Source organism: Aspergillus foveolatus (assembly GCF_047715535.1).
Source record: "Aspergillus foveolatus strain CBS 279.81 unplaced genomic scaffold BDW70scaffold_57, whole genome shotgun sequence".
Lineage (NCBI taxonomy): Eukaryota > Fungi > Ascomycota > Eurotiomycetes > Eurotiales > Aspergillaceae > Aspergillus > Aspergillus foveolatus.
This window is the reverse complement of record NW_027396121.1, coordinates 138,181-148,351: the sequence shown is the minus strand read 5'-3', so window position 1 is coordinate 148,351 and position 10,171 is coordinate 138,181. Positions and strand designations below refer to the sequence as shown.

The following is a 10,171-nucleotide window of genomic DNA, read 5'->3' as shown; positions in this document are numbered from 1 at the left end:
TGTAAACATGGACGTAAGCTAAGCTTACTTTGGCATTGAAATCGCTGCATGCGTCGACCATCCCGCTGTTTATCCAATTCTACAGTTCGCTGGTGGCTCTTGACATGTGCCAGATCTTGGGAACAATGATACCCGTACGTGCTGGTCTGGAGATTGGTTCCCGTATGTTTGTACCGGAATCCTCCTTCCTTCCAGATGATTTCGGTCAGGTCTCGTACAGCCATGTTCATCTCCAATCTTGGAAAAATGACAAAATTGTTGCTATCGTTTTCGCCGTCCACAGCGCGGAAAGGTCCAAAATGAATTGGTAAAGCATCGAGATGAAAGGTAAATATTTTATCTAGGATTTCATGTTGCCCCTTTTAGAGTAAGCAGTATCTTAGCTATAATTTTCCTGACAAGATCCAGAGAGATAACTTGCCACTTTGTTCCAATTTTGAAGACATAGAATAAAATCACTCCAATCATCAATGTCTAGGGAGCGCTTTTTGGAGTGACGCTTGCAAGTTTTCTTACGCTTTCCTTGCTTGTTGATCTCAAACTCGTCTAGAGCACAAGGTCTTCCGCACTTGCTACAGAAGAGTGTATCAGAAACATCATGAGAGTCCATTGTTAATAAGTGGAGCGACGTGGTGCAATAGGGGAGTTAAGTAGGTAGTGCATCCGTGTAAGAAGTGAGCCCGCGTCAATATAAACAATCACGACCGAAATAGGAAAGCTGACTAACAGAAAATAGTATCACGTGCTAGCAAATTTGGTTAAGGCCATTACCCCCCCATCCCAGCGACTCTTGAGTCACGTGTCCATTCAAGTACCGGAGCGTACTGCCCTTTGCTACCGCCTGCCCTAGGGGCTCAATTTCGCGTAGTCGTTATCTAGAAAGCTAGATAGCCTTCTACGCGGCTGAGAGACGTGTAACCTGCGGCTGAGGCGGGTTGAACAGCATTTCTTGATGCAGGCGTCCGCTGGGCACAGCCTCAGCGCAATAATGGGTAGTCAGAAGCGGGCCAAGCGGAAGACTCCAGGATTTTTACATCTTCCAAGACAATCGAATTGGCTCCCTGAAGGCGGAGTACTCTGGTCACACAGGGCGGGACTGTGAGCTATGGCTTCTTATGGACACGCTCTCTTACTGCTCTGGGAGGAAGGGAGGACAGCGTTGGGCCAACTTGCCCCGAACTTTACGCAACTTGGAAGTTTCACACCATCGGTTGAATATAGGCAGGAGATTAAGAAAATCGGCAGTCTGATGTCTTTATCTAGCATCAAATATTCAGAGGAACTACCAGTAGAAAACGCGAGGCTGGGATTTGCTCTCTACCGACTAGGAAAGTATCTTCTGGCTCGGACGATATAGTGATCAGGAAGGCCGCTGAAGGTCTAGGCAAAGGTCCCAGAGCCGTCAAATGCAGCAGACGAGCGGCTTTTAGAGACTGATGGCTTGATAAGCTCCAGAGTATTTGACCGGGTCCTATTATGGAAAGGTGGATATCTTATATTCCCACGTCAACTCGCTGAGTTTTTGGCCACACAACTACGACGCCCTCTGGTCCAACTCTGCTTATAATCAATTTTCTGGATTGATCCTGCCATTGTATTATATCGTTATCGCAAATCAATCATTGTTCTTACGGCGTTGTGGCTGGCGTTTGCCCAATTAGGATGTCTCGCCGAGGCCCGCTTATCGTTGCCCAGCGGTACAGCAGGACCAATTCCCAGGGCTGTCGCTTGTGGATTGGCTGTCTGGTCAAATATGTTATCATTCTCCAACCCAATTAATTTATGGTTTTGGGAAGACAAGTATTTTTTTTCCTATTTCCTTTTTTCGCTTTAATGATCCCAAGACATTTCAGCATTAGCTTGACCACTACCAAGACACTCAATGGTTGATAAAGATAGCAGACCCGTATGCAAAAAAACCGTACCAGTAATGTTGAATTAAATAGGTACCAGTAACTATACTGGGTATGTCTCATTGCGATATCTGAGACCTGTTCGCTGCCATCCACTGCCATACACTGTATCTAATTATGGCTATGAATGTACTGCACTGGACCACAGGAATCCAAGGTTGTGGCTTTCAAGCTTGTCAACAGCCCTAAAGGTCAGCTTTTGCGGATGCCGTGGTTTCAGATCTGCTCTATATAATCGTCTTGTCCCGTCCAAGGGTCCTCTTCACCATCCTAGCCATCCTTCAGATATCTTGTCACTCGTTAGACCAGTCGCTACTTGACTATTCCACTCGCTTACATTAGCCAAAATGCGTCTTGTCCTTGCTTCGTCTCTGCTGCCTCTTGCAGTCTCCGTTGGAGGTAAAGTACTACCCAGACCTAGCTTTCAGAAGCCTCAGCTGACCTTATCACTCCAGCTCTGCAGGTTACCGAGCCCGAGAAGGGCGCCGAGATTGACCCCTCGAGCTCCTTCACTGTGAAGTGGGATTCCGTCAGGTATACCTTTCCACCCAAGACCATTTAGCTGCATACGGAGTGTCGATACTAATAACGAGACCAGCACCGACCCCTCCTCCTTCGACCTCTACCTTGTCAACAACGCCGTGTATCCCAGCGTCGAGAAAAAGATCGCCTCGGATGTTGATACGTCGGAGGGCTCTTATACCGTTGACGGCGTTTCTGGTCTTGAAAACGGGTAAGCGTCCAGCCGTATCCACTTGCATTCGGACCATAGCATTGCTAACGAAAACAGAGGCGGCTACCAGATCAACCTCTTCTCCAACTCCGGCCATAACACCGGCATCCTCGCGCAGTCGGAGCAGTTCAATGTGACCGGCACAGACAGCACCTCGTCCAGCACCTCGAGCACCACCACCCCTACCTCTACCTCTAGCACATCGACTGAGACTGAGTCTACTACTTCCACCTCTACCGGCACGAGCACTACTCTCTCGTCCACTACGCCCACTACCGAGTCCGAGTCTGCTTCCGCAACTCCGTCTTCCTCCGGGTCGTCTACCCCGAGTTCTTCTAACGCTACTGCTAGCGCTACCGGCACTCCGGATGATCCCAATGGCGGTGTTACAATGGGCGCTCCCTTGACAGTCCTTGCTGGCTTGGTTTGCAGTGCTGTGCTGTTCACCCTCTAAGATCAATGAGACTTGATATCGTGCTAAGGGTCAAAGCCAAGCGCCAGCTTGTTTTTTGGCCGCATTAGGTTGCCAATCAAGATGGCACCGGGAATCTAAGCATGGTTTCGTGGACTATGAATGGCGGATTTCTCTAGATATGATTGTGGTATTGTTCACGCCTGGATTTTCTTTATGCAAGGAGGCTGCAAAGTTGCGGTTGGATTGGTTTAATGTTAGTACAGATTAGAATAGAATGCAGGACTAGAATAATATTTATTCTCGGATTGACATATACTGGAAAATTTATTCTACTATAATATATATATATATGTACACGTAGGACGTCCCTGACAATCTAGTTGCTCTAAGTACCTTGAAAGGCTGAGAAGCTCACTTGCACAGGGACGGATAAGCATACATGGCAACGATCAACAATGAAAGTAGACATCAAAGCACCTGAGTCTACGCCGGTACTAAACGTACTAAACCCGTTCCTCACGATCCGCGCCCGATCAGCTGAAGGATCTTGTATCGGCTCTGTCGGAAATTTTGACCCACCGTACCACAGGGTGCGGTGGAGCAAGCGGTATTTTATAACAGCTCGTATAACAAACTCTGTCTCAGAAGCTCCGACACGTCCGAGACATGACAATGTCCCAGTTTCTTAGACATTGACCAATTTATGAGTAATATTAATGATTCGGCAATAACCTGTCAGGGATGCCGGCACTGGGCAAGCCAGCTATCTAGAGATGACCCGGCTAATATGGGACGAAGGCAGGTACCACGGTTCTCACCGACTATTGAGTTTGCAGTTGGCAGTGGATGAATTGGTCTGAATTCAAGTTTCAATTATGTTGCTCATTATTATATTAGGTAATCTAAATTAGGTTGGTCAGGGTGTCCTATTGGTGTCTCTAGCTTATTACTTAGATAGCGTGGTAAATGTTCACATTGCTGTCATGAGACACGGTCAGTTGCTCGAAAATAGGCTGAGTCAGTTAGGAAGGGAAAACTTACAAATTACTGTGAATCTTTTCGCCTTCAAGTCCAGTAGCAGCCTGAGCAGGAACCCAAACACTGACGCTCAATCCCTCAACAGGGAACAACCCATACCCACCTTTGTCAATAATGACTGGTGGTGCTTGTGGGCGCAACAAATCTGTCCACTCCTCGCCTGCCCGTCCGGGACCGACGTACATGCGCTTCGAAGCAGGGCTATCATTGCTCATGACGCAGGCAAGGCCGGAGGGATGACGGGCGTTTCCATAGCGGATGAATCCTACCCACGATTCCGTTGAGTAAGACCTTCGAATCCAGAGTATTGGAATTTACATACCTAAACAATTCGGAGCATCAAAGTAGTCTTGTTGTTCACCATAGGCGAAATGCTTGCGGGCTTGCGTGAGGATCGGCAGTTTGCCGTTACAGGATGGGATATCCGGATGCTTAACGTTGGCGCGGATGCCGTAAAGGTCGCCGTAGAAGAGGCAGGGGCGGCCTTCTTTACGAAGGAGGATTAGGGCGTAGGCGAGGAGTTTGAACGAAGGGGAGACGGGGGTCTAGAATGGTGTGGATGTGAGATAGGGCTGGTAAAGAGGAGCTGGCAAGGAGTACGTACGTCCATCATTTGTCCTGGTTGCTGGATATAGACTTTGAGTTAGTGAAACGCAATAATGGATTATGGGGTGATGCTGTACCGTGTCGTGGTTCGCGACGATCGTCTATATTCCGGTCAGCCTTGTTACTCTCATGGAGGGGCCGCTCCTTACCACCGCATGCTCTGGCTTGCACTGTACCAAGGTTCCGTCAAATATCCGCCTCAGATCAGCACCCCTCGTCCGTGAGAGCTTGGAAAATTTCTCCACGAGAGGAACATCATACGCCGAGACCGTATACTGCATATTGTCCAGATAGGAGACCAGCTCCCGTATATTGGCAGTCCAATATTCCCCTATAACATAGAACCCCGGAACCGTCTTTTGAATATTCTCAACAAATGCTCGTTGAAAGCCAGTCGACATGTGCTTCGCCGCATCTAGTCGCATCCCGTCCAGAGACAACTGCTTCGTGATCCAACAGCCCCAGTTGAACGTATCAGCGCGCACGTCAGGGTGGGACAGGTCCAGATCGGCAAACATTAGATAGTCGTAGTTCCCCTTTTCCGTTGAGACGTCGTGCGCCCATTTCTTATCCTGGTTTTCCCCTTCGTCAAGGATAAGGTATATGCCGCCCTGCTTGCTGTTGTCGTCCCAGTCAACACCGGAGAAGTGCTGACTATGATACTTCATGCTGCTGTATGTATTCCCGCGGCCTGCAAAATCGAAGCCAGTCCAGGCAGATATCGACGAGGGCTTAGAGATGGCCACTGTCCGTCCTGGTCACAGTCAGCACGTTTGCACCTCAGCTCCATAGAATATATAAGTACATACGCTCTGGATCAACTTTAACAGCCCGACACATCTCCGGATAATCCGCGCCCGCCTTATGATTAAGCACAGCATCCCAGATAAGCCCTAAGCCGAGCTCCTTCGCCGTTCGTGTCAACTCTTCCAACTCCTCCCTACCGCCCCATTTCGTCTGCCTTGCTCCCTTCTGCTCGAATTCGCCCAGATCATAGAGGTCATAGATGTCATACCCGTTCCCATTGGGATCCATGCCCTTGCAACCCGGCGGAAGCCAAACGGAATCAACTCCGATGGCCTTCAACCCTGGCAGTGCACGCGAAAGCCTGCGCCAGTGCTGGCCATCGGCGGGGACGTGCCATTCGAACCCCTGGAAGATGAGGGTGTTGTCCGGGGCAGTCCATGAAGGGAGTGTCTGAAGACGTTCACGGGATGCTAATTCTACGTTCTGTAAGCATGTTTTGAAGCTTAAAAGGCAGGAGGGACTAACCTTCAATCTGTCTCCATCTCTTTCTGTCGTCGGTTTTCCGGGGGAAGCAGCATGTTAGGAGCGACAACATCGTGCTCCTGGTGGTAGACAATGCCTAGATGGCGCTGGCAAGCTGCTTCAACTTGACCTCTATCGCAGGTAAACTGTGGAGTACCATACGGTTACTGACAGCGTTGAACGTGACAACGGTGAAATACCGACCTTTGCGTATCAACCAATCTCGATGACTAACTGAAAGTCTTAAGATTCATCGGATCCATTCGAATCCGCGGGTCTGTGAAACCTGGACGAAGTGGCGGGTCGGAACTATAGTTATGATTGGTGCGGTTTAGCCCGCTTCCTATTTTTACTCGGTTGCTAGCGCACCTGACGAATCACAGGTTAGAAAAAAAATCTGCTGAACTCCACAGCGATTTTTATTGTTATTTCTACTCTTAGAACACCGGCATTAGTCCAGAAAGAGGTAAATGGTCTCAGTCGGCACTTCAGCGTTGGGGATCGACGTCATAGTACAAATGTGGATACGGCTGCTTCTATGGTCGCCAGAGCGGACAGGCCGAGCTTGAGACTTCAGCCACGACGTGGCGCGGTGACGGGCTGCTATTTTTGAGCGCGAAGCAATCAACGATGTCGATGGTCATACTATGCGCCTGAAAAAGTAAGTAGAGGTAATTTATTGTCATATCTCTCGATGACACCACCATCTTTGAGTTGCCTATTAGCCGTATCACTAAAGAACAAATATATATATATACACAAGAAGCACAGGTCTGATTATGTACCTGGGTATCACTGGCGTGAAATGAAGAGGTAAAAAATAGGAAAAACAGATCAAATCACGCCAAAAGCAGTACGCCCGCTAGCACCGACATAATCATCACTAAGGTAGCATTGGCTTCACCAACCATCCTCCCACCCGAAACGACTGTATCCTTCCCTGTCTCCAACTTCGCTAGACTAACGTTCCCCCCAGCATGTCCACAAAGCCCACTTCCTTCCATCAGGTCTGCCGGGAAGAAAACTCTCGGCTCCCCCTTGGCCATAGGCACATCAAGCTCCCCCGCGCGCTCGCCGCTCCCAACAGTCGTATAATTAACGCAGTGCAACACATCTGTAACCGTGGTGCCGGCATTATAGCTAACCGGCAGCGTCAACGTGTAAGGGTCACCCTTACTGCCCTGACCAGAAAGCAACATAATAATCTGCCGACCCTCAACGCCTTTACTAAATGCCAGCTCGCTTCCGCCGCGATAGAGGGGGACGGTCTGTTCGTCAAGGTAGTCGGAGCCAAGGGAGATGGTGTGCTTGCGGATTTTGTTGAGCGTAGCGATCAGCTTGTACAGTTCGGAATCGGTGTTGTACGCCGACAGCCAGACGGCCTGGCGGTTCTTGGGTGTCCCGTCGCCGGAAAGGTGCTGTTCCTGCCCTTGGTAGATCATGGGGATGCCGTCGAAGAGGATAGTGAAGGTGAGGATGTTTTTGGCGAGCTGTATATGCATGGAACGTCCTCATTTAGTAGTGTTATGATTTCCTTTATTTTATTTTATTTTTTTTTTCTTAATATAGAAAGAGGGCATGAGGCGGCGGTTAGGGAGGGTTACGTACCGCCATGTCATCATTGAAGCTCGGCACGCGCGCAACATCATGGTTTTCGGAAAAGGACACGAGGGTGGTGACATCACGGCAGGAATTCTTCATGTTCTCGACCTGGTGGTACAGCGAGGTTGTGTTCCCTTGGGTAAAGGCGTCCAGCATGGAATAGTAGATTGGGTAGTTGGGCACACTGCCAATGTAGTTCTCTGTGTAGTTGCAGATGATGTCGACTTCGCGTTGGAGGACTTCGCCGGTCACGTACATATCGACGGAGTCACTAAATGTCTTCAGGAACCCGGTGTTGACGTGTTTGGCAGCGTCAATGCGCAGCCCGTCAATCGAGTATGTTTTCACAACATCTTTTGCCCAGCTGATCAGGGTGTCCTGCACGTCTTTATGCTCAGTGTATAGGTCTGGTAGGACAACCTTATTGTCACCGGTTTGGCACCACTGCGCATCATGGTAGTCATTCCAGTCTTTGATCTTGCAATATGGATGGTAGTACTCGCTCTTGTTGAACGGGGTCAACGTCGAATAATCGATGTTTTTAGCAGGGTCCTCTCCGTCCGTCATATACGCCATGTTGTTGATAACCGTGTCCATCATGAGATACATGCCCCGCTCGTGGAGAGCGGCACTCAGATCCAGCAGATCCTGGTGCGTTCCAAAATGGTCGTTTAGACTGTACAGATCGAGCGGCCAGTACCCATGGTACGCCTCGCCGTAGGACACGCGGCCGCCGATATTCTCGATGATGGGAGAAATCATCACCGCGTCAAACCCCATCCCTTGAATGTAATCGAGGTGGTTGATAGTGCCGCGCCAAGTCCCGCCGCAGTACAGACCAGCGGTCGTGTTGCAGGCGTGCGTGGTCGAGCCATCGGTGCGCGCAAACCGGTCTGTCATTGTTTGGTAGATAGAGCGCGCTTTCCATTCTGCAGTGGTGGCGGCGCACGAGATGTTGAGGAGGGAGAGAAGAGTCGTGATCCAGGCCAAGCGCGAGGATGGGAGGATTTTCATTGTGAAGATGTCTGGACCGTGTCGGCCTCGTATAACGCTGTGTCAGATCGCGGGGGCTGCAGGTCTCACCCGCAGATTTGATAAGATAACTGTTCTAGAACGAGTGATGATGGGGATAAGCGAGCGATTTGATGGGAGTACCAATGCTAAGTTACGAAGGGAACATCCCAGAGAAAGAGAGTGGCAATGATAATACAAAGATGGCCGCCGCAATGGCGAACGAGTGACACCGCACGCACGGTGCGGGGGAGAGAGAAGCAAGGGGGTAAAGACCGGATAGTGCCTACAAGCAGGCAGAAACGAGAGATAGGGAACGAAATCTAAAGGAAAGACTGTTGGATGAGGAGAGATTGAAACAGCAAAAGATAACTGGAAGAGCCAAACCCCGGTAAGGGGTCAGGAGCAACCCTAGTTCAGCAACACGGATACCTAGGTAAAAACTTGGCTCTGTTTTTCTGGTCCTACGGATCAAGATCAACGCCATTATTAGCTATTACTCCGGACGTCCGCGTGAGGAATGCCACATGGTATGGTTTCCCCGAGGTCCATGTGGGTAAACGATCCTCCCTCCTGGCCGTTGCTGGGTTCGATCGTTGAACCCAACTAAGTTCGGTACTGACAGTCCCACGCTCTGGGGTATTGTTATGTTCGCCGTTGCAGGCACGGCTGAGCGTCCTGCCGTCCTGCCATCCTGTACTCGAATCATATATATTGAATCAATAGTCTTCCCAATGTAACGTCTTGGCCTATACTGATAGTTGCACACTAGGCCATTGAAGATTGTGACACCCTGGCAGCGCGATAACGCTAATGTGCTGTGCCTGGCCGGGAGTCTGCGGAAGGCAGTGAGAAGCTGCAATCAATGGATAGTGGCCTTGCTGGAGATGAAAGCAAGACAGGAAGTGGACCGGCTGAAGACCGGTTTACATGCAGGCTGGTGGAAAATCATGGTTCGATGACCGACAAAAACCGGTTATGATCGTCTGGGTTCATGGTCAATGGCCGTTGCGCATGATTTCTTTTTGTCCTTTTTTCTTTTTTCTTTTTTTTTTTTTTTTTTTTTTTTTTTTTTTTATCTCTCCTGATTCAGAACTGGACCGCCAGTGGGAGTCCCACTGGAAACTCAGCGGCCGTGGACCGTGACTGAGACTGACCGTGGCAATTCCATGAGGTAATCTTGGAAAGTGCTCGAACGTCGAGTAAATTATAGAGACTTGATCAGGAAGTGGTGTGACACCCAATAAGACCGTGAGAGCCACGGGCGTGGGGGAGAGGCGGTTCCTGTATTGGGAATAAATTGATGTCTCAAAGTGCCGATAATATTGATTGGGCCACTGGTGCCACTGTTGACAACCAAGAACAAGCGAAGCAATTGGGTGGAGATATGTCAACGCTCAGATATCGTATTCTAATTCCTGGGCAGCCGGCCAATTCTTCCCCTTTCTGAGCTAGCCGGTCAGAAGCTTATCAAGCCTCCAGATTGGTGCTTGGCGCATCTACACTTCCGCTTACACGAGAACCGGCGTACTCTTAATGTGACGTGTAGATTGCGGATGACGGAAGAGGCTGGTTGTGAAACGA

General features: G+C 49.6%; 4 protein-coding genes across 4 annotated transcripts; 1 reads left to right on the top strand and 3 right to left on the bottom strand.

The window, feature by feature from the left end:
* Positions 1-1,758: 1,758 nt before the first annotated feature.
* BDW70DRAFT_142271 (uncharacterized protein) lies at positions 1,759-2,000 on the bottom strand. The gene has a single exon (XM_073737904.1). It carries the CDS (start codon positions 1,974-1,976, stop codon positions 1,776-1,778), a length of 201 nt encoding a protein of 66 aa, XP_073592998.1. The 5' UTR covers positions 1,977-2,000; the 3' UTR covers positions 1,759-1,775.
* On the top strand, positions 1,999-3,384 carry BDW70DRAFT_142268 (GPI anchored serine-threonine rich family protein). Its single transcript, XM_073737903.1, has 4 exons — positions 1,999-2,312; positions 2,369-2,447; positions 2,512-2,646; positions 2,704-3,384. The coding sequence occupies exons 1-4, from the start codon at positions 2,261-2,263 to the stop codon at positions 3,098-3,100; spliced, it is 663 nt and encodes a 220-aa protein (XP_073592997.1). The 5' UTR covers positions 1,999-2,260; the 3' UTR covers positions 3,101-3,384.
* A 528-nt stretch (positions 3,385-3,912) lies between these two features.
* BDW70DRAFT_142266 (alpha-amylase) lies at positions 3,913-6,185 on the bottom strand. Its single transcript, XM_073737902.1, has 8 exons — positions 5,978-6,185; positions 5,515-5,928; positions 4,855-5,459; positions 4,783-4,806; positions 4,704-4,724; positions 4,422-4,644; positions 4,103-4,364; positions 3,913-4,039 (listed from the first exon to the last, which is right to left on the bottom strand). Exons 1-8 carry the CDS (start codon positions 6,045-6,047, stop codon positions 4,012-4,014), a joined length of 1,647 nt encoding a protein of 548 aa, XP_073592996.1. The 5' UTR covers positions 6,048-6,185; the 3' UTR covers positions 3,913-4,011.
* A 628-nt stretch (positions 6,186-6,813) lies between these two features.
* BDW70DRAFT_152735 (alpha-amylase) lies at positions 6,814-8,590 on the bottom strand (the record flags this gene model as incomplete). Its single annotated transcript, XM_073739489.1, has 2 exons — positions 6,814-7,464; positions 7,583-8,590. The coding sequence occupies 2 exons, from the start codon at positions 8,588-8,590 to the stop codon at positions 6,814-6,816; spliced, it is 1,659 nt and encodes a 552-aa protein (XP_073592995.1).
* Between the last annotated feature and the right edge of the window lie 1,581 nt (positions 8,591-10,171).

Coding starts and splice junctions, on each gene's coding strand:
- BDW70DRAFT_142268 (XM_073737903.1), top strand. CDS start 2,261: ATGCGTCTTGTCCTTGCTTCGTCTCTGCTGCCTCTTGCAGTCTCCGTT. Junction 2,448..2,511: donor GTGAAGTGGGATTCCGTCAG/GTATACCTTTCC, acceptor TAACGAGACCAG/CACCGACCCCTCCTCCTTCG. Junction 2,647..2,703: donor GTTTCTGGTCTTGAAAACGG/GTAAGCGTCCAG, acceptor TAACGAAAACAG/AGGCGGCTACCAGATCAACC.
- BDW70DRAFT_142271 (XM_073737904.1), bottom strand. CDS start 1,976: ATGAGACATACCCAGTATAGTTACTGGTACCTATTTAATTCAACATTA.
- BDW70DRAFT_142266 (XM_073737902.1), bottom strand. CDS start 6,047: ATGTTGTCGCTCCTAACATGCTGCTTCCCCCGGAAAACCGACGACAGA. Junction 5,460..5,514: donor TGTTAAAGTTGATCCAGAGC/GTATGTACTTAT, acceptor GACTGTGACCAG/GACGGACAGTGGCCATCTCT. Junction 4,807..4,854: donor GCAAGCCAGAGCATGCGGTG/GTAAGGAGCGGC, acceptor ACCGGAATATAG/ACGATCGTCGCGAACCACGA.